At 38.9% G+C, this 26,359-nt stretch overlaps 2 protein-coding genes across 4 annotated transcripts in view; one reads left to right on the top strand and one right to left on the bottom strand.

Moving 5' to 3' along the window:
* arhgap36 (Rho GTPase activating protein 36) overlaps nucleotides 1-10,164 on the top strand; it is a 66,069-nt gene extending 55,905 nt beyond the window's left edge. For 2 of the 3 annotated variants that reach the window (XM_036597166.1, XM_036597167.1), the window contains exons 6-12: nucleotides 1,172-1,227; nucleotides 2,131-2,281; nucleotides 2,949-3,097; nucleotides 3,976-4,152; nucleotides 5,242-5,330; nucleotides 5,587-5,783; nucleotides 6,516-8,944. In XM_036597166.1, the coding sequence (XP_036453059.1) occupies nucleotides 1,172-1,227; nucleotides 2,131-2,281; nucleotides 2,949-3,097; nucleotides 3,976-4,152; nucleotides 5,242-5,330; nucleotides 5,587-5,783; nucleotides 6,516-6,841 (1,145 nt within the window). In that variant the 3' untranslated portion in view covers nucleotides 6,842-8,944. Of the gene's footprint in view, nucleotides 1-1,171; nucleotides 1,228-2,130; nucleotides 2,282-2,948; nucleotides 3,098-3,975; nucleotides 4,153-5,241; nucleotides 5,331-5,586; nucleotides 5,784-6,515; nucleotides 8,945-10,042 lie in introns of those variants that run through there. The other variant, XM_036597168.1, reaches the window with a different exon arrangement.
* A 2,114-nt stretch (nucleotides 10,165-12,278) lies between these two features.
* usp12b (ubiquitin specific peptidase 12b) lies at nucleotides 12,279-26,182 on the bottom strand. Its single transcript, XM_036596353.1, has 9 exons — nucleotides 26,004-26,182; nucleotides 24,369-24,449; nucleotides 23,761-23,974; nucleotides 23,023-23,294; nucleotides 21,484-21,560; nucleotides 20,076-20,159; nucleotides 19,685-19,882; nucleotides 19,377-19,455; nucleotides 12,279-16,092 (listed from the first exon to the last, which is right to left on the bottom strand). The coding sequence occupies exons 1-9, from the start codon at nucleotides 26,049-26,051 to the stop codon at nucleotides 15,991-15,993; spliced, it is 1,155 nt and encodes a 384-aa protein (XP_036452246.1). The 5' UTR covers nucleotides 26,052-26,182; the 3' UTR covers nucleotides 12,279-15,990.
* Between the last annotated feature and the right edge of the window lie 177 nt (nucleotides 26,183-26,359).

Raw genomic sequence — 26,359 nt, 5'->3', positions numbered from 1 at the left:
TTCATGTGATTAAATTTCAGTGATTTAAAAGTTTTAGAACTGGAAAAATGAGGACATGTTTTATGTAACCACAAGTTCTGTATGGATCATCCTGCTGAACTGGTTCAAAGAGTTCAAAACACTTTTAACTTACTTGGACTTTAGACTTAATTCTATTTGATGCTTTAAATGACCCTATAATTTAATTATGTTCATTTTATTAACATAAAGGATTGAAAATTCCATTTTGTTGCAAACAAAACAATTATAACACTGCAGAAACTTCCAAACAAATGAAAAAAGTGACTTTTCTGTCGTGACAATTTTAGCTCATTTTGAGCGTAACTCAAAAATGCTAGCCAGTACATGACAAGTGAACACCACTTTGAAGTGAAAAACATGTTTCAGTAGTGACAAGTCTTGATATTACACACTGATTTTCAGACTTTGGGACACATTTATTTTAAAAAAATGAAATCTAACTGTTTACCATGTGGCTCTGAGGAACAGGGATGCAGTCTCACTTCCTGTTCTAAAATGCAGGGGTGTGGCTAAAATAAGTCTCCGCCATGAACTAAAACTCTGTGTTTCAGACATGAAAATGTGGGATAGCATTTTATAAAATCATTATATAATAAATATATTAATATATAATAAATCTATAATAAATCTTACAATATAATAATAATAATAATTATTATTATTATTATTATTATTATTATTATTGTTGTTGTTGTTGTTATTATTATTATTGTTATTATTACTATTATTATTATTATTATTATTATTTATCATTAGAATAATTCTAAATTTAAAAGAAATCAAAAAGATCTTTAAAAAAATCTTTAAAAAAATCTTAATAATGCCTTGGGTTTAAATAGATCATAGCACAATCCTTGTTAATATCTAAGGTCTACTTAATATGGTCCATATAGTATATTACAATGTTACATGAAAAGGTTTAATAGAGACATTGTTGCAGTGCACAAGCTCAGGGCTCAAATCCCTCTGAATGCAAGTTACAGAAGTCTGTATATCAGTAGAGGTGCTGTAGTATGAGTGTGCAGTATGTAATGTGAGCAGTAATGTAATGACTCTGTACTTAAAGCCTGAGTGAGGACAAAACGAAACCTGAGGCGAGCATCAGCAGATTCTGAAAACGCATTTCTTCCTCTTTGCCTTCGTTCTCCAGGGCTGCAGACGGTGGGGATTTTCCGAGTGGGTAGCTCCAAAAAGAGAGTGCGCCAAGTGAGTGTGATCTTACACTGCCCTCTCTTGTCAGCTCATGCTAAAGCACTTGTTTTCTGTAACAGATCTGTTTTTTTGTCTCTGACATCTCCAGTACTCTCTGTCCCCTTGACACAGATATCTGGGTTTGTGTTGGTACTGTTTGTATTTAGTTTGGTTAAAACCTTTTAGTTTGCTAAGTGCATTTCCTAAGATGTTGACCTTAGTGCTTGTGTGCAGTTTCCTGTTGTCACTGAATGGCACTGATGTGTATGTGTGTGGGAAACTGACCCTTGCTTGACCACATGTGCTCATAAGAGATGGGGTGTTTGTTCAGAAGTAGAGTACTAATTGTATGTGAGTACAGCACTTTGCAAACCCCCCCTTCATTTATTTAATTTCCAGTCAAAACAGTACAAGTTATTCATTTTCAGTGTCAGGAAAAAGCAGAAAGCATACATTTTCAGAAAATTACGCAGAAGCCTCAGAAATTAAATTCAAATTCAAGTCAAATTTCCAGCCTCCATTCTTTTCAGGACACCTGCTTTCAGATTTTTTAAGAAAACTGCAGGGTTATTTTTCCAGACCTCCAAAGTTCAGTCATAGAAGTTGGTTGTATGTTCTTCTTCTTCTTACAATCCAAATAATCCCAACACACACTCAGTGATGTTTAGGTCTGGACTTTGGGGTGGTCAGTCCATTGTTCTACAGCAGCTTCTTTATTTGAGTTGCAGATTTTCTTCTTTTTTGTCTATTTCCTTTCCTCAGGAACAGCTTTTTGAAATACAGGGTTGTCTCTCCTGTTTTTACAGTACTGTATGTCAGTGTCTACCTGCACCTGTGATGAAAGATTGTTGATGTGTTCATATGTGTGAATGTGTCTGTTTGTTTAAATATATGTCACATCTGTCGTGTGTGGGTCAGCTGCGTGAGGACTTTAACAGTGGGACAGATGTTTTGCTGGACGAGGAGCACAGTGTTCATGACGTGGCGGCTCTGCTGAAGGAGTTCCTGAGGGACATGCCTGATCCCCTGCTTCCCCGAGAACTCTACTGCGCCTTCCTGCATGCTAACCGTACAAACACACACATATTACAGATACACACACAGCCACGTTCAAGCACATTCAGATGCAAAACAATGCTTATATATATATATATATATATATATATATATATTATTGGCTTATATAATATACAATTTGGACCCCCTGGTCAAATTACATGATTTATTGATTTTACTCTACAGAGAACACACTTCTGCACATTTTAATGCACAATTACTGTTGATTTGCTGAATTTAGCATTAGCAAAAAAAAAAACATAAAATGTTGCCTATGCAAAGCATTTTAGCATTAAGTTTTGGGAAACAACAAGAAGAAAAATAAATAAAATTCAAATATTAATTTAAATTAATGTAATTATCTCTCTGCATTGACATTTGTGCATCATTTTTCAAATATGAGGCATTCTAGATGTTAATATTTAATGTAAATTTATGCTTTCTCTATCATTTTAGAATCACCTACAGCTCTGTTCATTGGTCTGGATCTCTGAATGTTTTTATCGCTTCTTACTGATTATTTGAAATCAGTGATGTAGCACAGGACTAGCATATTAGAATCATTTAAAAGATGTATCTGCTAACAAATTGGTTTTATATTTTTGAGAACAGTGATTCAATACTTGAAGGGTAGTGTGTCAATCTTAGGTATAAACCCACCGTGTGTGTGTGTGTTACAGATTTGCGGGGAGCTGATCAGCTGACGTATCTGCAGCAGTTGTTGTATCTGTTGCCTCCATGTAACTGCGACACACTGTTCAGACTGCTGAGTTTACTGCACACAGTCCAGGAGCACGCTCACGACTCCAGTGGCCCTGACCAGCAGGAGGTAACTCACCCTGACCTACACTCTCCTCACTCTGGCACTGCCTCATGCTCAACCTGCTCTTTAAAACTCGGCCAGTTTACTACATTTGCCTCTGCCAATACACGTCCACAACAACCCGTATTTATTATTAAAGGGGAATTCCACCAAAATTTCTGCATAACTAAATGGTTACGATATCAACAAAGTCATTCAGATTGGTTTAACTTGAATTGATCTGTTCTAGAGAAACTCACCAGAATTGGTCACAGTGGTCATGGTAGGAACCAGATGCCTGAACCATTAAACGCCTCAAAATACTCCCTCACAGAAAGTTATCATATATTGGTTATCAGTGCCTGATTCCTGAAACATTGTTTTTACAATAGTACTGAGATAAGCTTTTAGCCAGAAACCTATTTTTAAATACATTTATGAGAAGGAGGTACTTTAGCACAGTTGTAAAGCAAAGAAGTAACCAAATCAACATTAGAACTTTGCATATAAAACTCAGAAGAGAAATGAGAAATGTTCACGTGGCCTTTTTCTGCAAATTTTAGTGTGCAATTCCTAGGTATTTGCTGAGTTTAACAAGCTGGAAAAGTATAATATAAAATGAGCCGTAACTTTTGCACAGGCCACACGTTTTACTTTGTTTTCTAATATGTTAAATTTAGTCAAACAGTAAACAGTAATTGTGCAGTAAAATGTGCAAAAGTGCTTTCTCTGTGCAATTTGTCCAGGGATGCCCAAACCTTTGCACAAAGGTGTATTTTTGTTTGCTTTTTGTTTCAATTAATTTTTTCACACTGTGTTATTTGTCTATGCTGTGTTACAGTTGTGTAGTAACTCTCCTTTTTGCCTCCATCTCTATGTATTCCCTTTGCCTGTGGCCTGTTCAGGTACCAGGTAATAAGATGACGGCAGCGAACTTGGCTGTGATCTTTGGGCCAAATCTTCTGCAGAAGGAGAGAGGAGCAGATAAGGACCTGAGCCCACAGGCCATGGGCATAGAGGACAGCGCTGCCATCATCTCCGTCACCCTACTGCTCATCCAGCACTACAAGCGCCTCTTCACGGTGAGAGAGGGCTGGAGAGGGAGGGAGAAGGAAAGGACAGGATAGATAATGTGTTCAAGCCTGCACTCACAGAAATCTTTCCCAAGAGACACCAATGGCATTTTAATGTTTGTTTTTCTGGTTAAACTCAACCAGATTGGATTACTTGGAGCTGGAGGGCGAACTGTGCATCGTACATGTTGTACTTTTGTATGTTATTTTTAAATTTAAATTGTTTATTTTGGGGTGACATAATACATTTTTTCTTAATTCTTATCACAATGTTGCCTTTTGCACTACCTCTACGTGTACAGGATGCAGTATGCAAATGAGCCCTCTAGCCAATCACAATATCCCTTATTCATCCAAGTTGCTGAAAAAAGAGTGCAAATTTGACTGCCTTTAATGAAACTTTAATATGATGTGGAAACGAGCAGATATTTGAACGCAAATGTTAAACTAGCTTCAGCGCATGAAATTAAGCACCAGCCTACCAGTACCTCATTTACAAATCATTTACAAATCATTTGACAATAGTATAAAACAAAAGCACAGTGTGAAATGTTGTTAAATGGAACAAAAAAAATATTTATACATGCAAAACATCCACTTTTGTACTTGTTGCCATGTTCACACATTAGTATTACTGTCATCTTGTTTTATTCTTATCATTGGTATTATAGGTGATACTGCTAAAAGTTTTGGGTAGTTAACCACAAATCAAGCATTTTTTCAGGTTGCTAAACTATTACACTACTACCAGATGTGAATTTGATTGTGTAGATGAAATTGATTAATGGCTACTTTACTTTTTATACCACTTTATTGACTCACCAGTGTATTTTATTATATCATATGAGATTTTGCAGTCCTACTATGTGGCAATATAATTTTAGTACTAGTAGGCTAATTTGTCCATGTTGTGCAACTCTGCGTTTTTTACATATATACTTGATTTTAATTTATATTACACCAAGAAAAATTCATGGTATATTTTGTTGTTGGTGAAAATAGATTCCGTTTGTGGTATTATGATATTATGAGAAAAATAAATTCATCAAGGATCAGCATTCCTATTCTTTATAACTCCATGTGTCTGCTCATATGCAGGTGTCTGCAGAGCTCCAGCAGGAGGTGCTTATGAGTCTAATTCAGACTGACCCAGATGTCATAGACTACCTACTGCGCAGGAAACTCAGGTCAGTTAAAGGAGTCTTTCAGTTTATTTTTTGCTGTTAAAAGCGTGGTTTCCTGCCTTCTGCCCAATGACCGCTGGGATAGGCTCCAGCTCCCCCCGCGACCCAGAAGGATAAGCGGCTTAGATAATGTGTGTGTGTGTGTGTGTGTGTGTGTGTGTGTGTATGTTAAAAGCATGTATTCACAGATTATCTCTGGACAGTGGCAGATTTTATCAGTATAATATTAATGAACCTTTCCTTCTGTGGCCTGTGACAGTGGCAGTAGTGTGACGGTGGAGCCGGATGTTGGGGCCCGCAGGGACACTCAGACATCTCTAGACTCAGTGGGTCAGTCCAGTGATGACCTGTCCCCAGTAGAGCCCATCTCCCCTCTGTTTGGGGACTCGGCCAGTAGAGGCAGTCTGAGCAGTGAGGTTTTCTTTAACGTGCTGCGCCTCAACACCAACAGAAAACGTGAGTCTTACTGCTGTTTCTGGAGTTCAAGAGGCCACATTCTTGTATTTTATTTTCTTTCCACCTATAACATTTGTGTGGTTTTATTTCCTAAAAACAGTCATAACACATTTTTTACGTGACTATTTTCCAACCTGTCTTTAGCACTTGGAGTGAAATAAACAGTGCCTTTTGGAAAGCTATGCAGTATTGCATTTCTGTTCAAAACATGCATCTCCATTTTTTCTGATTTTTACTTTTCTACATCATTTAAACACAGCTGCCCTTTACATTGTTTTCCCAACATCTTCCATTCCAGTAACTCTTCTGGATACTATTTGCAGTAATAGGTAGTTATGAAATAAAGTTTGTAAAGAGGACCATGTCTGAAACACCTGCTATTTCCTATTTTCCATTTCCTGAGACAAAGTTTTCATACCCCACCACATGCTCATCTCCTCCCTGTTCCTCAGTCCTATTTCTAATCATCAAGTACGAGGGTCCAGCCTTCTATCCTAGAGTACAACCACCCAAAACAGAGTTCTCAGAATTCTCTTCCCTCTTCCAGTCATACAATCCCTTCTAATTGCCAAAATAAACTGTTGTAGGCTGAATGGGTGGTCAAATGTAGATGTCTTAAATGGTTGCGACATCACATCCATGCACTAGCATTGACCTGGTTGGCTTGTATTGTGTTATTTTTCTCCAAGATGTCTCTATAGTTATTATGCACTTGTGTGTGTGGTTGTTTAGGTTCTTCAGAGACTCCAACAAAGTCTATAGCCCAGATGCGGCAGTTCCACTCCCATCACAACCTAATGAGCCTCACTCAGCCTTCCAGCCACCTCCTGGTCGATGAACGAGAGGAGCAGGAGCGGGAAGGTGGCTTCATGGGGCAACCTTGTCCAGGAGAGGGCCAGCGTGACAGTGGCTCCCAGCCCCAGAGCCCTAAAGAGCGGAGTGTGTGGGTGCGGCAGGGCTCCAACGCCTCCTCCACCACCTCAGAAGACAGCAAGCAGCCAAGCAACTTCTGGGACTTTTTCACTGGCAAGGTGTCAGGCTCTGAGACCATAGTATGACCTCTAGACCAGCTAGAGTAGTTTGCATAGCAAGTGTGGACTGTAGAATTATTCACCTGCTTCATAGAGACTGTAATACTCTCTCTTTAACAAACCCACACCTCACAACAAAATACTGTGTTGTGGATATTGTGTGCTTTCTTGAGATGTTAGTTAACCCTCCTACTCCTTTTGTTCTGAAGTGCCATACAGTGCATGATCATATGTGGCTACATTACAAACACCAGCAGAGAATGACTGTATTGTCCATTGGACGAATGGTAAACCCAGAGGAGCCAAGTGATACGTAACAACCATAATCAGTGTTAAGTGTTAAAGGGGAATTTTACTAACTTTTCAATATTTATGCATAACTCATCATTAAGATGTAAACAAAGTTGATTTGGTGTGAAATGCTCTGTTCTAGAGAAACTCAGAGTTGTTCACAGTGATGGTGATAGGAACCAGACGTCTGAAGAAATTCAACGCTCCTAAAATCTCCCTCACAGAAACTTATTGCATGAAGTGGTTATGAATTAGATGTCTGAGACATTGTTTTTACAAAAGTTTTGAGAAAGTTTTAACTTAAAACATATTTTTAAAATCCATTCTTGTGCAGTGGAACATATAAGGCTTTACAAGAAAATCAGTCCCCAAAGAAAACCTTTTCCGATTTACCACTATTTTACTATTATCAACATTGCATATAAAAACTCAAAAGACATGCGCATGTTCACTGGTCATTGTGAATAGTAAAAAAAATGGCTATATTTCGGTTGTAGGCATCATGATCAGGTTTCCATTTGGGTTCTCTACAGTGAACCATTTCACATCACACCACTATCTTTGTTCATATCTCAACAATTGAATTATGCAGAAATGTGGGAAAATCTGTGGGATTCCCCTTTCATATGAGGATATTCTTTTAAAATGGAAATTTCTCTCTGAGGTATTTGATATACATGGGCCATAAATCTTGGCCACCATGAAGATGCTGTTTAGTGTAAATATGTCATAAGCAGTTACTGTACTCACACAGAGAGCAGCTTTTATATACATGGCTTCAAACATGCCTTCCCTTCTGTGGGATTTTTCTTTTTTTATCACAAAACTGAAAAAATAAAAGATTGTTTTGAAATGACTCCCTTAGAGCTGGTTTCTCTAAGGAGCCTAAAATTGTTCATAAAGAGGTGTTTCTCACTAGCCCTTTATGCTGTAGACTACCTACAGGTTCCCATCCTCACCACTTGCTGCAATGATCTAGAATTGTGGTTCCCAATTTCCAGTCCAGGAAACTCCTGTTCCTGCATGTTTTGCCTGTATCTTCCCTGCTCCAGGTTGCCTTAATTGCATAACCTTTTTAATTAGTGGCTTAAAATTAGCTGATGAGTAAAGTGTGTTAGATTTGGGAAAACACAATCAAAACGTGACTCAGATTGTGAACCTCTGTTCTACAACGTTTGTACAGTTCAGTCGGGATGCACTGATATGGGAATTGTTGGCTGATATTTTTCATGTAAATATCTGCTGATGGCGATACATAAACATTTAGAGTTGTATACAAGAAGTTTAAGCTCCCCTGATCAAATGACACGTTTTGTTGATTTTTCAAGTGAAATAAGTTAATCCTATACAGAGAACTCACTTCTGCACACCTCAGTGCATAATTACTGTTTATTTGCTGTATTTATTCATTTAACTGAAAAATAAACAAACAAAATGTGTCAAATGTAAAAGTTACGGCAGATTTTAAATGTTATATTTTACTAATATGTTAAACTCAGCAAATAAATAGAAATTGTGCACTAAAATTAGAGGGTTGCAAATGCAGTAAAATGAATCAAATGCAATTATTTGATCACCATAGCCCACCATCACCTAAACCCTCTGCTCTTCTAAAGTGCAATAAATACATCACTGAACATTGTTTTGAAATATCAGTCAAATCTAAACACCTGTCTGATGATATTTTTTAAGCAATTACCTGCTGATACCAATATGATTCCAAAATCATTGTGCATCCCTACTGTTTAGTGTTTGTTGCTTAATAGAACAGCCCTACACTGTTAAAAAAGATGGTTCTTCAAGGGTTCTTAAGTAAACAAAATGGTTCTATATAGAGCAATGAACACCCAAAGAACTCTTTATATGATTAAAGGGTTCTTTGCATCATGAAAGGGTTCCTCAGATTGATGGACAATGTGTTGTAGATGGTTCTCTATAAAATCTTTTTAAAACGGGTTCTATATAGCACTCAAAAAGTTTGTTTTACTGTAAATATGTCTAGCTTGTAACAATAGAAGAACCATTTTGGGTGCTATATAGAACCCTTTTCAAAAAGGTTCTATGTAGCACTATGTACAGCACATTCTCCATCAAGCTGAAGAACCCTTTCATGATGCAAAGAACCATTTACGTGTATACGGTTGTATATAGAACCATTTTCCTTACTAAAGAACCCTTGAAGAACCTTTTTTAGGAGTGAACTTATCATCACTATGATAGTTAAACCTTGTATCTCCAAACTGGCAACTTTACAGAAGAAAGAAAAGTAATGCAGCCAGAAATTTTGGATCATTTTTATAGGTTCATTTTTCATGAAATGCCAACACATTATAAAGCTCAACTGCTGTGCTAAAATATGACAGCGATGTTATATTCCTCTGAATCCTCCTGACACAAGGGGCTAGAAATGATGGTGAAACTCAGTGTGATAAGGCCTTGAGAAATCATTTAAATAGTAAAGCTGTGGAGAATTCCATTTCAAAGGCAGTTGATTAATGAATTCATCCACATCAAGAAAATAATTTACATATTGAACATGCATAATAATATATGAGTGAATTTGGAATGTACGTTTATTAGCTCATCATAATTGGAGGAGCCAAAACGGGATCGAGCCCAAGCCTGCTTTGCAGTAGCCATTTCCTTTTTTCTCCTGACTTTACCAGTCGTCCCTGTGGATGTAATTAGACACCTGTATTTAAATGCAATTTTAGTTTCATCAACATTTCAAAGACTCCGGTCTTCTGGCCGAGGCAGCTGCTTGAAGCTTGGTCTTCAATATTTCATACCCTTCAGAGACATGGGCACCAGTATCTACACTTCCAAATAAAAGTATAATCTCAATGTTTTGTCTAGCAGTGAGTGTTTATTTGATTCAGATCTTGGAAAAGAGGCTCTTGCTCTTGCTTAAACTCTGCTATGACTATTTTCTTACAGATAACCATGATCAGAAGAAGTCCATCTCTCCAAAACTTCTTCATCGACCACTCTCAGTTAGAGAAAAGTTGAATAGGAAGGAACGGTAAGGTGAACGTTTTTGGAAAGCACAAGGACATTTTTCTACCATCTACAGTGTTTTTTTTTGGTGTTTTTTTTTGTTTTTTTTGTACTTTGGGAGAGCTCTTTTGTGGAAAACCGGAGCAGCACTGTCTCAAAGCAGAATGCTGAAGATGTGATGCAGTGATGAACCACAAGGGAGCAATATTTCTCTGAAACCTACACTGACCCATCTCCACTAATATGAAGGTGGCTCCAAGCTAGTCTAGCATTCCTTTAAAGGGGAATGCCACCGATTTTTCAGAAGTTCTACCTAATTAAATATTTGAGATGAAAAAAATCATTCAGAGTGGTTTGGTGTGAAATGCTCTCTTCTAGAGAAACTTACAGACTCAGAATTGTTCACAGTGGTGGTGATAGGAACCAGACGTCTGAAGAGTTTAATGCCTCAAAAGCATACATGCAGCACAAAAAGTTACTACACAAAATGTTCACAAATACACTACCTAATGCCTGAAAAGCTGTTTTATAATAGTTTTATGATGAAGTTTTGGCCTAGAGCTTTTTTCTAAATTCATTCATAGCATTTTTACTACTTTTTTACTACTACCACTTTTTACTACTTTACCATTATCAACGTTACATATAAATACTCAGAAGACACGTGTAGATTCACCCATCATTTTGAAAAGCAAATAAAATGTCTATATTGACCACCAATCTAAGTCAGTAATGCAATATTTCACATCAAACCACTGAATGATTTGTTTACATGCTAACAATAAAATTATGCAGAAGTTTAGAAAAATCAGAAGAAGTCATACTATCAGCATCTAAGAGGCTATGTTAGAATCCAGACGTTGAAGGCATCCTTCTTTTAACTCTGAGGAAAGAAGACTAATTGGAATATGCACCACTTGATTTAGCAGGTAAACTGTCACAGCCACAGGAGACGAGGACTGCTGAACCTTTGTGAAAATTGTATATATGAGAAGCTATTCATACTGCATAACCCTCTGAGCACTTTGTCCATATCTATACAACACCATGAGCTTTGAATAAAAACATTACTGTGAAACGTGATGCATTTTGTCTGTATTAAAGGGATGATTTACTGCTGTTTTTACCAATAGACTCCAAATATATAGGATCTCTGAAAATGAATTGTGCAGAAATTGTTCAGATTGACCCACTGTGGTCTGAGAAACTCAGTGCAATGCAGCCAGTTACTCACTAGGTCTTCTTGTTTTTACATTCGTCCATTATATCAGCTCCACTTACTATATAGGTGCACTTTGTAGTTCTACAGTTACAGACTGTAGACCATCTGTTTCTCTGCATACTTTGTTAGCCCCCTTTTACCCTGTTCTTTAATGGTCAGGACCCCCACAGGACCACCACAGACCAGGTATTATTTGGGTGGTGGATCATTCTCAGCACTGCAGTGATGCTGACGTAGTGGTGGTGTGTTAGTCTGTGCTTGTGTGAGTGGATCAGACACAGCAGTGCTGCTGGAGTTTTTACTGAAGCCATCACTCCAGCTGTCCCACATTTTCATGTCACTACAAAAACATAGTCTGTAGGTGGAGTCTTATTTTAGCTACACCTGCATTTTAGGCTCCATCTCTGTCCCTCATGGCCACATCGTGCACAGTTAGATCCCAGTTTTGAAGTAAATGTGTCCCAAAGTCTGAAAATCAGTGTGTAAGCTTAGGGCTTGTCATTACCGAAACTTTTCTGTGTTTTAATGAAAAAATAATAATTTTCTGTGTTTCCCTGTGAGCATGAACTTGAAAAGGAGATGTGCAAGTTTGTTTTGAGTTTGTCGCTGATAACTATGCACTATTCACGAAAGCAATGCAACCTTTTGTGCCGTGTCTGATTGGAAACTACACAAGAAATCAAATGCCTGCCATTATTACCATGGGATCTTTAGATTCTTGGTGCCATAATTTGTCAGAAACATTCTCCTGGTGAAAAGGAGGTGCATTTTGATATGTAAAATCAGGGAACTACCCCTTTAAGGATACTTAATATTGAGCCATTGTGTGCAACGTAGCCAAAGCAATGAAGATCACTAATGGACCTTTCAGAAGAACTAATCATAAGTGGACCTCACTGTTGCTGTTCTCGAGGGCCGTCCTCCTGACAAAGAAACACACAGACCACAAAGCAGTTGATGTCTTTTTTTTTTGTTTTTCTTTTTATTGGAGACAGGTTGGACCAGTCCCATCTTTCATTCTTTCCATACACTTCATCCCAAGCCCTCTTTTTTACAATCTGTACATTGTTTGTCAAAAAGTGCACTTTTTTTAAACCAGTATTGAATCAAATGTTGCCACTGTGCGCAACAGGCAGTGGTTGTGGGGAGTGAGGAGATCACAAAAATCACATAGCTTTGCACACTGTGGTACTCTGAATGTTAGCATGAGATAACTTGAGGCAGCATTGCACTTAACGTTTGCAGTAGCAAGCTAGCTTGCTAATGCTAAATTTAATTCTGTAATTATTATGATCAGTGCATAAATGTGTGTCAATGACTAGAAATGACCCTTGTGATGTAGCCTACTGCATATCTGAATAGGCTGAGTGCTACAGCATTCTCTTAGCCTACTTGGCTCCAACTGTGCACATCTTTCTTATTATACCAATCAAAAACCAAACCCCATTACCAAATCATACAATTCTGTAGCCACAATTTGCCCAAATAAAATCCCACCACACCAGTGGCATGCCCAAATGAATGATCAATTAGCAAATATATATATATATATAAAACAATGAACATCTATGAAAAAATAAGTTAGAATTTTACATAAATTATGAAGTAGAATGAAAAAACAAAGACTTTCAGCACCCTCTCCCTCCTTTCCTTCGTCTGCTTACTAGTCAAATCTAAAACATAAAATGTCCAGTTAATGCACACTAGCAGTTTTAACGCATGTTGATAATGACCGTTCCATTTCAGACTGTTATAAAAGAAGTATAAAGTGTTATAAACATGGCATCACACCATATGTTTTGTTGTACCTGCACATTCCTTATGCTGGTACACATCAGAACTAGGTTGTCTTAAAGGGGATTCACACTGATTTTTGAAAATGTATGCAGAATTTAATCAGTAAGATGTGAACAAAGTCATTCGGAGTGGTTTGATGTGAAATAATTCGTTCTAGAGAAACTTAGCGAGTCAGAATTGTTCACAGTGGTGATGACAGGAACCAGACATCTGAAGAGTTTAATACCTCTAAAAGCTACGTCGCAGTATACGCTATACAATTTGCTACTTGGTGCCTGGGACATTATTTTATGATAGTTTTGAGAGGTTTTGACCTCTCAAAACTATCAAAAAAATGTATTTATTCATAGCAGAGAGGTAAATGCAGGGAGCTCTAAAGCAAAATAGTCACTTCTTTGTTGGATTTCCCACCATTTTACCAATATCAACATTAAGTATAAAAATCAAAAGACATCTAGGTTCACTGGCTATATTTGCATTGTACACTTCCCTGGTTCGTATCACCACAAACTGTACTGAAATCTGAGTCTGTAAGTTTCTCTACAATACACCATTTTACATCAAACCACTCTGAATTCACTTTGTTTACATCTTAACAATTGAGTTATGCACATATTTAGAAAAACTGGTGGAATTCCCATTTAACACAATCATTATATCTGCAACGGCTGCTACCCATTTATAACATTTACACCAGCTTCATAACAGTTGTAATACCATGCACAAGTTGTTTTACAGAACTTGTGAAGTTTAATGCAGCAAAGTCAGTTTAGAATCCTCACGTGTGTATTCAAGAAGAAAGGAGTCAAATAAAACCAACGTGCAATTTACATGACGAACTGCACAATGAGAAACAAACGCATTCATTTAAGTCCTCCTGGTGGCTACATTCAGGTGGAAACACAAGATGAGCTCATTTTAATGCAGAGAGAAGAGGTCTGGATAAGCATCCAGGGACCAATAAAGTACACTGAAACTTTATGTACAATTATGACATCAGGCTGTCATTAAGGCATTTGTGCCTTTCTTAATTTTGTGGAAGAATTCAAGACCTCAAGACTTCAAGAACTCAAGACCATTTATGTTCCTGTGGAGTTTCTTTAGCAGCAGTGAGGCAGCAGAGTGCGAATGCCCTCACTCTACCAGAGAGTGGGCATGTTCACCAGTGATGCTGCAGCCAACGGATCACTGACTCGGACTCGCTCCAAGAAAACAAAAAGGAATACCAATTATGTCATGTTTCCCAAATGAATCTACGCTACACTGATTTCTACCTATGATAATTGCAATTCAAGGTGGGCATGAATGGCTGTGATGATTTTAGAAAAATAGTTCACATGATGATGTTCTTTGTGCTACAATGAGTTTGTGAAATTTGAACATGGCCAGTTTGAGGGAATCACTGAGCTGTTCTAATGACCCATAAAGTAAGTCAATCCTCTGTTGTGCAGTTGAGCTGAAAGTTCAGAACAACTTGATATTTGTGAACAGGTTCCTGACCACGCGAAAGCAAACGGTCCGCAATGCTGTGCTTCACTTCTTCTCCTTCCATTCTCCTACTGCATCAAGTTAAAAACAAACAGACACTGAATATAAAGACAAGGAGAAAACATGAGTCGCTACACATTCAAAACCATAAATGAAGTTTTGTTGTAAAACGAACCTTCTATTAACTGAAAAAAAAACGCTAAATTCAATTAGCAATAGCATCAATAATTTAGCAATGCCACTATATCCAATACCGTGTGCATAAATGCTGCAAAACGGACGTCTTTTATGTTATGACTGGCATTGCTATATCTGAATTTCTCTTTACAATCTACAGAGTGCACACTACAGGCCATAGTGTGCGCTCCCTGAAGTGTGCACTCCATGACGCAATCAAAGCACTGCACCTGCACACTGCGCCCTTCCAATAGTCAGACTGCTTTACATTCATTTTAATACTCAACCAGAATCCCAAAAAGCCAACTCAGCCTCATTTACAACTAAACTGCCGCACAGGCACCACACCAGTACCCAAAATCCTCTCTGCTTCACAAAGCAGATGTCACTTCACTCACTGCCAACCCACAGGCTTCCTTCCAAAAGAACATTTCTGTGAATGATCACTTGTGCCTACTCAAAGAAAACAAACAAAAAAAAAAACCCTCGTCCACATCACTGTAATTAAAACCAGCCAAACCCATTTGCTGAGATGGAGCAGAAATGCACTGTATTATTGCCACATTTAATATGATAACTAAAGGACCTATTCTAGAGACATCAGGCAATCATAAATAGCTGGCTGATTGCTAAGCAAACAGAATTCGTTTTACACTGATCACCAGACATGTACAGGTGTGGAATCTCTTCATCAAACATGATGCTGTGCCAAAAATCTCACCTTTTACAGTAGGTCAATCTGCCATGACAGAACTTAATTCAAAGTGTCATGCAGCAAAAAATGAATCCCATAACATCAGACCTCCCTTCACCACCTTTCTCAAGCAGGTCAACTTGTTAAAATAAGTGACTGTGTTGTCCATCTTTATGTCGTCCAAGGTTCTCTGCGTCTCCTCGGCTGTGACTGATGGAGGATGTGTGCATGGAACTCAACAACACAAAGCAGGGGAGTGTGGCGATGAATAGCCTCCAGACTGCCATTGCTTCTGTTTGGAGATGGTTGTGCCGTGTCCAGGTCGCTCTGGCATCAACTGCTCCTGTCTGCTTGATGCTCCGGTGCAAAGCCTCGCTGATGGACCTGGATGACTCGGGGACTCGACTGAGAGGGTCTGAAGTGGGGGGGCAGAGCATGCCTAAGTAGCTCAAGCCCGCCTTCTCCCTAACCCTGACTTTCACAAAGCCACATTCTCTCACTCCCGTTGGCTTAGTCTCTGGACTGGTAGAAGAGGATGTACCCTGACTCTGAGTTTTTGGAAATGTCAGATGTCAGCCCATAGAACTCCTCTATTGCCTGGGCATCTATTTTCTGCAAAGAAAGAGAGAGGTTTAATTTTCCATTTGATCATGTTACTCGAATAAAAAAAATCTGCTTGTACGTGAGAATCTGAGTCCGAAATTTAAACATTTCTGACTTAAACTGGCAAGTAGGAGGAAGAGTTCACAAGACCAATGACATTGTTTTTTAATGGCTTTCTTCCAGACATGGACTGCCTGGTCAACTCATATGAGTAATGTTACAATTGGGCCTGTCACTGTTAATACATAATAATCTGATTACAATTTTTGTTTATAAATATGTTTACATCGCAACAAACAGAATGTGAATTGGGTGCACTTTCATCAGTTGGGTTGAGGCAAATAAATGTAAATAAAAGAAAGCAAAAAACATTGAGACACATCATGAGCCCAAAGTGACAAAAGTTCTAACTTTTGATCATTGCTATAACACGTTTAGAGGGCAGCAGTGAGAAATGTTTATTTATTTGAGCTGTGTCTGACGTCAATTGGAAACTACTAAGCACTGACAGCTAGAAAGCAAGACAGCCAATCAGGTCATTTTAGGCTTTAATATTATTATTATGGATATAATTAACAAAAAGACAATTCAATTGTTAAGTGCAGGTATTCCATTATTTGGCAATTTATCACCAGCAAAAATTCCATGATCATGACAGGTATAATTACAATTATTTAAAAACATAGTCATATATAAATTAAAGTTTGGTGCTGTATTTACCATTGGTATATTGTCTGCCAGTTTGGTTTACTACATTCACATGGCATGACAAATGTACTTGCCAGTTAAAGTTACAAGTGACCACAATTTCACCATGTGTATGTGGTAAACTCAGAAATTCTTGAACTTAAGAGTTCACAAGAACTGTTCAAACACATCATTAGTAGGCCTGAAAGGGAGTGAAGCATGTTTGCGGCAGGTTAGATGAGTAAAAGAACAGTCAGGCTGAGTGACATCCATGCTCAGATGTCTGCCACTATGAGGCTAGGCCTAAATGAAATCAAGAGGACCTGCAGGAATCCCAGTAGACTAGCGGTATGAACACTTACACTGTGGAAACTTCATTCCCAGCCAACTCTCCCTCTCTTTTCCTGACCAGATGTGCTGCTGGGAAGATGCTCCGCAGTGGAAAATCTAATCTGTGCTTTTCCCTAATGCATATCCTGGCGTAGCAGAAGCCAGGACTTAAAGGAACCTCACTACTCCATTAAAATCTCAATAGACTTTCTCAACAGATGTTAAAATTTTGTTTAACAGCCAAATGCTTCTTACCCCCCACCACACAATATTTTTGCACCTCAAAATCACAGCAGACTGTTCCTGAGCTTTTCTAAATGTTTTAAAACAGCTTATGTTAGAACATAAGGCTGATTTATACTTCTATCAAGCAAACGCTGATTTGCTATCTGGTAGCACTGGGGGTGGGTAGAGATCCAAACAATACTCAACCTGAACCAGAACTAGTGCAACATTAAAATGGAGCAGTTTGAAAATCGGTTGGAAATACCGATCAAACAACACTAACATTTATACAACCCATCTTCAAAATATTACAAAACATTTTTTGTTTCTGTTCTTTCTGGTTTAAACGCTGCCCACTAGTGCACATGTTCATATTATGTGCAAGTATGTTTTAAGACACCCTACAAATTTTTGCAGATTTGCAGACACAGAAGTATAATTTGGCTTTACACTAAACCATTTGGGTTCTTATAGTTGCCCATTAGTCTCAACATGCGAGTTAGCCATTACATTCTTTCCAAGACAAAACAACTTGGTACATTAAGCATTGTTTGCCGTAGGAAATCCTGACCCAATCTGTTGTTTGTTCTGTCTTGCTGTTAGGCCAGTGGGTTTTCTAAAATGCGAGACTAAACAATTAATGTGCACAGTGGTCACAACAACCCAGTGAAGAGATGCTGTTTCTACAATATCCAGGGTTAGAGCAAGAAAAATATTCATGATTGGAAAAGAAAAGCAGAGCCTAGGGGTCACCATCTTGAAAATATTAGGGTTTTGAGAAGGGCTGAAAGATGAATTGTTTTAGTATAGTAACCGCAGTTTAAAACAGTGCAATTTTCAAATCGCAGGAGCTGCAATTCTTATTATAGCCTGCAAATTTTAGCCACAGATTTCTTTTTCTTTTGCACAGAGCTTGTGAACTGCCTATAAATGTGTTAGATCGATCAGAAGCAAATAAACACAGACATGATGCATACATGACAACGCAACCACAGCAAAGTGGCTATCTGGCTTCCTGAGATTAGCGTTCGAGCCTGAAGCCAGCAAAAGTGTTTATGCTGGTCTTCTTGGCCAAAAATAGACCTTATTTAATAGGAAGTAATCACAAACAAAACACAATCACAACTGTGGTCTTAATAATTGTAATTAGATACCTTCAAGACTACTTTTAAGAGCTATTTAAGAGCTGTGTCACAAATTTTGTGACAATTTAGGGAGGTGATGGTGCCGTAAGAGCAGAAATTAAACAAGAACAAGAACAATGCTTGGCAATAATCCTGAATAATTAATGATGGACAAAAGAACAAGACTTTCCACCGCTCCACATATCAGTTTCTTATGGCAGATGACACAAAAGCAAGCTTCTGCCATCTTAATCTTTTTACAACACTAAAAGTTTTGTTGTTCAAATCCACAATTCAGGCCCAGCTCCACTTGTTTTCACAACTTTATCAACTATCTACCAGGTTTTACCATCATCACGTCCATTTTGGCAATTGAAAGGACAGCACCAACAAAAGACATCAAACCATGAAACGGGTACCATTGACCTTCACGGTTCACAAGATGCGCACTTCTATCTCAGTACACATTTTTTCCATCCTGCTAAAAGACATTATATAACTAAAAGACATTATATAACGTTTCAAAAATCCTTCATTCCTGAATTCCACATTATTCACAGTGATTCAAAGTATTTAGGTCAATAAGAGAGGAGCCTAGATCAGTGCAAAACAAAAAAACAGACATTCCTTACCATATGATACTAAAATTATTCCACTGTTCAAATCTGACTGCCTTCTAGGAACAGTTACACAAGTGCATTCCCTTTGGCTCTGCTCGCTGTTACACCGAAAGTGGTAGTGGCAGAATTTCTGCAACTGAATAAAGTTTACACAATTCACTGGCTAAATGTGCCGAACAGGCAACATCATGTCCATTTTTTCCAATGTATGCTAAACTTCCACTTCCTCTTCTCAATTCTGAGAAAAGTATAATTAGAGAAAACAGAAACAGAGTGAAAGAGAGAAAGTACAGGCATTCTGTGTTACCTCTACAATGTCATCATCAAACAGTAGCCAGAAGCCGTGACTCTTCACTATAGTGATGTAATGGCCACGATTAGGACCACTGGAAGGGAAAGTGGACATAAACAGATTTCAGCCATGCAGTCAGATCAACATATATGTAAATATGTAAGAATCAGCATTCACATAAACCACTAAACCATTATTTACTCTTTCTGCAGGCAAAACAATAAACAATGAAATTAATAAAACTATTTCATTTTAGGAATAACATTCATCAGTGTAAGAGAAAATGATGAATGTCCTGGTGGATGTGGTGCTTGGATCCCTACCTCCCACAGTGCACTACCACAGCCACAAGGTCATACATGCGGTCAGGGTTGGTGGCATCTCCAGAGGTGTTAAAGAGCCTCAGCTCCAGAGGGAAGACCACGCGGTAGGACAGCTTGGTGTAGCGATGCAGCTGGTCCATGTACTTAAAGCGCTTTAGGTGCAGGGCGAGGATCATAGGTAATTTCTTCACCCGCATCCTAAAGAGAAAGACAACGCGACAGGACCACCAAATTGGTTATTTGATTAGTGGTGAAGCATGAGGCACAACACCTGTAAACCAAATGAGATTTAAATGGTTGCCCTGGAAACAGCTGTCAAGGAACTGCAGAGTTAAGAAGACTTCATCTGTGTCGGACTTTGCTGTCTACAGATAGAAAAGGACTGGCGTACCTTTTCTGTGCCTCCTGCTTACTCCGACACTGCTCACAGTAGTACTTGTATTCACTACATAAGGTCTCTGTGTTACTGAAGCCCCTGTACACAGAGAGAGAAAGACAAAAACATACAGTCATACACATAACACCAACGGCAGGGTGAACAGAGGTAATTTAAGACAAGGAATGTTGTAAAATGTATTTAAAAAAAAAAAAACAACAACAAAAACATCTTAAACAGGTGACGCCATCATGCTTGGGAATTAATTCAGGAAAGGCTTAGTCCTTTAGCAAGGATGGATCGAGACTTGCCACTTTACCAAAAAAGGCTCTGGCAAAAAATTCAATAGCCAAGAACAATATTCCTCAATTAGTGATTTCAAGAATTTTGGGTATTTCACCCTCTACAGTGCAGAATATCATCAAAAGATTCCACAACTGAATGACCTCTGATGGCAATGCATTAAAAACAAGCAAATGCTTCTGTGATGGACATCAATTCATGGGATTGAGAAAACTTTGACAAGCTATTGTTAATAAACACCATTCTTCAGTGCCTTCACAAATGCAAGTTAAAAATGTGCAAAGCAAAAGCCATACGCCCACAATGCTTAGAACGCCACACACTAGCTTGAGCTCATCTAAAGTGGACTGATTCACAGTGGAAACATGTTTAGTGGTCTGACAAGCAAGTCAACTTTTCAGATTTTATGTTTATGAAAATAACGGACGCCGTGTTCTCCAGACCAAAGAAAAAACTGGACCATCCAGAATGTTGCCAGTATAAAGTTACAAAAAAGCTAAGGTGTGTTATGGTATACAGGTTTACTAGTGGGTAACTTGATCATCTGCAAAGGCACCATTAACCCAGAAAATAAACACAGGTTTTAGAGCAATATGCTGCCTTCTAGATGACATCTTTTTCAGAGACAACAATGCTTATTTTAACATGACAAAGCCAAGACACATTCTGCATGTGTTATAGCAGCATGGCAGTATGCAGGTGCTTTGTGGATTTAAACATCACAAACTATTTACAAAAGATTATTTTTGGATGTTTTATTAACACGTCAAAATTCTGTGAAGAAGAAGTGAATAAAATTATATATTTTATAATTATTATTTTCACTAAATTTGTTGAGTTTTCTGCCTCGAGATTTGATCTCTGTTTTTGAAATATAATAAATTTTGGTTATTAATTTTATTACAACATTCTTGAAGGTTTTTCAGTCATTTAAGGATCATGTCTGTCTCCGTTCATCATTCTGAAAACATCTCAAATTTATACATTTTTATTCTCAGTTTTCTAGTACTTCTGAAAAAAGCAAATTTATTGTTGAAAACTTTTGAATGGTAGTATATCTCAGATAGGAAACAGTGTGTGACAAGAGGTTTGTCTTTGCACGCCAGGCATATGATTTTACCTGAGACAGTGCGTAATGGAGGTGTTCTGCTCCACATCCACTGAGAGGTCTAAAAAGTCCTCATCTTTACTGCTCACCTGGGAGTGAAGGATAGAGTAATTGCCATCATCATATTGCACCTTTCAAAGATAAAACTCTACTTAAACATTTCTGTCCATATGTGCTTACACTTTGGTGTATGATAATAACATACACTCCTATGAAAAAATATTGCATGCCTACAACATTTACTGCATTTAATGTAGACTGTAGAATGCAGCAGACCTTAACCCCACTGAAAATGTTCCACATCTCATGCCAAAACCTTATCTTGCTCCAGGTAACAAAAATGTATTTCATGCATCTATGTTTTCATAAACATACAGTTGATAACTCACTCTAAAATCATGAATAACAGTAACAGTGCAAAAATGCTTGCAGCACAATACCTTTCTACAGGAGTGTACGCAAACTGATTAGATGTAGCCCCAAGCAACAGAGTAACTAATATCCTCACTTATGAAACTACACATTGTTTTAAGCATTAACTATTAAAACATATTCTAATACTTTGTGCAAATACAGTACACAATCCTTCCTAAATGAATAAATATATTCTAACCAACTGATTATTGCTGCCCTTGAAATGCTTCAGGAGGCAAAGGGTAACTGAGGTGCGCTGTCTGACGTATTGTGATAAGTCTGTATCTACTGTTATCAGAACAGGGTTGGGCAATACAAAAAAAATAATTTCATGACACTTAGACATTTTACTGACACACAATACGTATCAAACATTTTGACACAGTACTTTAGTAGCGCCACAATTACAAAACACTGCTATCAAAAACTACCAATATGAAGTTACTCAACATTTTATATGCTCAAACTTAAACAAATCTAATTATGTTCTCTGTTTAATGAAACATGCAAAATGTCGTTGTGTCGTTTAAGTACTGATGATTATCTACAATATTCTCAGAGAAAAATATTTTTCACTGTTTCCCACAGGTCTGAAAGAAACTTGAGGGGAGCATTATGTTGGATGGGGTGCGTTGAGCAGGTACTGTAATATATACAGATATCCATACTCTTCTCAGTATTCTTTTTACTTACTCAGGTTTTCAAATAAGACACACAAGAAGCTGATATAGTGTCTCATTTTACATGACATTTGCCCTTGTTTATATGTAACAATATAAAATATTTTACAATGTATTAAAATGAGACAAAATGGCCTTTGGAAATTGTTAAAATGGAACAAAAAATACTTGCTATTGTCAGTATTCTATAGGGGGCACACCCAAGCACAGTCTATGTGTGGGAAACACTGCTATTTATCACAATAACAATCATCAGTATCATCATGCTGCCGACCACTACACATCAAAACCAAAGAGCTAGTCCATTCTAAATGAGTCAAAGCTGAAACTTGCTTAGCAATGAGGACAGCTTCCGCCTGATTTCTTCCACACCCATTTGCCTGATTTTCCACTATCTACATGTCTCATTAGAAACACATGATTCCCTTCCCCAGTATGTTCCATCTCTCCAGCTCACCGCTTCACAGTTGAGGCAGCGTGTCTCATTGGTCAGCGTGCCCTGGAAAATCTCGTGCACCCAGGTCTGCTGAGTCTTCTCGTCTGATTCCGCCTCCCCCGTGCTGCTCCCGCTGCCTCCTCCTCCCCCCCCTCCTCCTCCTCCGTTCTGCACCAGCTTGCCATTCTGCTGCCGCTCCTGGCTCTTCTCCTCCTGCAGCAGGTCCGCGATTGTGTTGAGCAGGTAGTTGAGAAACTCATGTGCGTCTTGCTGCATGTAGTTGTCAAACAGCTCTAATAGAGGAAAGAGGAAATAGAGGAGATGTAGACTAATGGAGCCGATAAGCTTTAAGTCCATTACCAGTTTTAAATCTACTTTGCCCCACCCCACCCCTCCACTACATCAACTTCAAGTATATCATGGCTGAATCGATGGTGTACTTACCAAAATCACTTGAAACAAGCATTTTACCCCTTAAACCTTCTCTCACTCACATACTAACTTATAAGTTTCATAACAGGTGCTTAATAATAAGCCAAAAGTTTAAACAGTTTAACTAGTGCTGGGCATTATGTGGCCTAAACCCATCACAATACTGATTGCCGATTAAGCAGCATTGCTGGATAACAAGTATAATATTAGTGATAACAGTCTATTCTGTAAAATAGTGATGTGCCAGTGATTGGCCTCTCCAATTTCTTTATCTCTACCTTCTTCACCCGTTCAGTGTCCCTCCCTGTGCTGAGACTTTGGTCTTACCATTTTCCTTTCTCAGCCGCGAGATGAACTTCTTAGGGGGAATGACTCCCACCTTCTTCTTTTGCGTGGCGATGCTGTTAAAGAGGTCTGCCAGACAGGTCAGCAGGCTCTCTTTGCGCCGTGGCTGGACCTTATAGGCCAGCACTTTCTCTCGGAAGGGCCGGCAAAAGTACAGGGCCTGCAGCACTGAGTTACAATAGCAGGTGTTGCCGAACTGAAAAGGGAGAAGATTCGGGAGGTAGAAAACAGGATAAATAAAGGAGACGAAGGAGCGATATACATTACAGTGTCTGATAAAGACCTGTTACCTACATGCAAGGTCATGGCTCTGATTATGGAGAGGTATTTCCTTTCAGGAAGTAAAGACTAATTCTAACCTGTCATCATTTTTAGAGCAGGTGGCTCTGAAACATGCTTATCTCAGACAAGATAAGCTTCTAAGGGTGTGGGCAAAAAAGGTCAGGTTTTTTTTTTTGTTTTTTTTTATTATTATTTCTGGAAGTGACTCATATGGCCTGATGTCACAGACCAACACCTGATTTGCATATTTCAGTAGTATATTTAGCAAAGCTCAGCTACTGAAATGATGCACAAAGGACTTAACTTACATTGACCAGCCCAAAGTAGTGTTCATTTACGGGGAACTGTTCCGGTCCAATCTCCTTCTCCAAGGCAGAGGCATTGGCGCCCTGTAAAAGACATTTATGAAGGTTACCTTGGGCTTTTTTGTGACAGCCCTGAGTGAATTCCAACACTAGTGAGTCTTTTTAAGCATACCAGGAACATCCTGTTTGCAGAGTGAGATGGGAGGCTTGGCTTTAACAGGATGTTAACAAACATTTCTGTAAATTTCCCCTGTGGTGGGACTAATAAAGGATTATCTTATCTTCTAACTTCCAGAATGCTAATAAAACACCACCAACCAGTACTTCATTAGTCCGGTGGGTTTATGTATCACTGAGCATTATTTAAAACTCATTCCTGTATGCCTAAAAGCCAGAAATAGTGGCTTGACTAGATGGCCATAGAGTAAAAGCTCTGAATTCTGGGGACTCAGCGCTGCGCAGCTTAAGCACAACACGTTTGTATTCAAAAATAAAAAAGGCCCATGTGACATCGTACAGGCTGGCTGTGGATGAGACTGTGACCCAGGAAAGGGTTAAAGCAAAGGAACTGGTTAACTCGAACAAGTTCATCTGCTGGATGAAACACTTTGTCTAAAGGATGGCAGATGTCAGAATGACCTTTTGTTAGCATGAGCTTGCACCGTCAAATATGTCAGTATCTAAACATATGTAAAGAGAGAATCTGTCGGCTCAGTTGGAGTAAACACGATTGTTTTTGACACCAACAACGCCACAAGGTTACCCACAGTGATTCGGCACATCAAAGAAAACGCCACAGACTCGCTATGGACCATTCAAAACAGAACATCAAAACAACCATGGCTATGTGCACAGACTGCACTGGTACACCCACCGGATAAGCTAGCTACTTAGCCTTGCAGAGTTGTTAGCTAGCTGACTCTTTAACTTCCTCGCCTATGTTTGCTAGCTAGCTGTCTCTTTAACTTCCTTACCTATGGCATACATACTTACTGTCGACTACATTCTGCTCCTGGCTGTTAGATAACTCGTGCTTTTGGATGCGTGGAAGTTGCACACTTCAGCAAAGTTAGCTAGCAAAACAAACAGAGCACCAGGAGTCGCCTTCTTAAAAGCTACAAGTAAGTTAACCTACGTACTCCTGTCCGTCTGACACTTTAAGAAACTGGTTTATTTGCTCGTATAGCCTTTCTATAATCTGACAAACAGCTACGAGCGTGAAACCAGCCCAGTCCAGGTAGGGTTAGCTCCACGGAGAGTCTGTCCTGGAGCCGCCCTGGACACAGACTGTGTACAGCAAAGCTAACAGCTTAGCTAGCTTAGCGTAGTTGCTAGTTAGCTTGCTAAGCATTTGTGGTAGTTATCTTTATTCAACCTTCGAAAAGACTAATAAAATACATTAAAGACATTATAGTTTATATCTCTTTTATAACTTCTCATCCTGTGTCACTAGTAAGTTTCGGACTCGCTGGTTTGTAAACTTTCTGCTACTCTTAACCTACATGACACGGTCCTTTGCCTGCTAGCTGTCTGCCTGCTAGCCACAGCGCAATGGACCGGACAGCAGCGCCGCTTCAGCTTCAGCAGCAGCACTCCGCGGGTAAACGGAGGTGCAGAGGACGGGCCGATCAGACTTACCATCGTACAAATCGAGGCGATCTTTCGGACTGTCATCAGTATTTCCATCCGTCTGCCGCCATATTGGACCAAACCCCAATTTAAAAACGGTGACAGCCGTTAAAGCGGCTGAAGTTCCGGGGAAACCTTTCGCCCGTCCAGCGGCTGGAAACCAAATGAGGGAGTGTCACTGCGTTATTTTTAATCCCACCCGTATTCCGACGAGACCCGCCTTGCTGAGCCATAACTGGCTAGTCGTTTGTGCTCACCGATTGGTCAGCTGCTTGTGAGCGTGAGGTATTAGCCAATGATGGTGCAGATTGCCGGAAGGTACTCGCCAATCGGAGCGCAGGGAGGCGGGATTGGTCTCAAAACGG

The sequence above is a fragment of the Colossoma macropomum genome, unplaced genomic scaffold, assembly GCF_904425465.1.
Source record: "Colossoma macropomum unplaced genomic scaffold, Colossoma_macropomum, whole genome shotgun sequence".
In the NCBI taxonomy this organism is placed as follows: domain Eukaryota; kingdom Metazoa; phylum Chordata; class Actinopteri; order Characiformes; family Serrasalmidae; genus Colossoma; species Colossoma macropomum.
The sequence above is the reverse complement of the archived record's forward strand: the minus strand, read 5'-3'. Positions and strand labels throughout refer to the sequence as shown.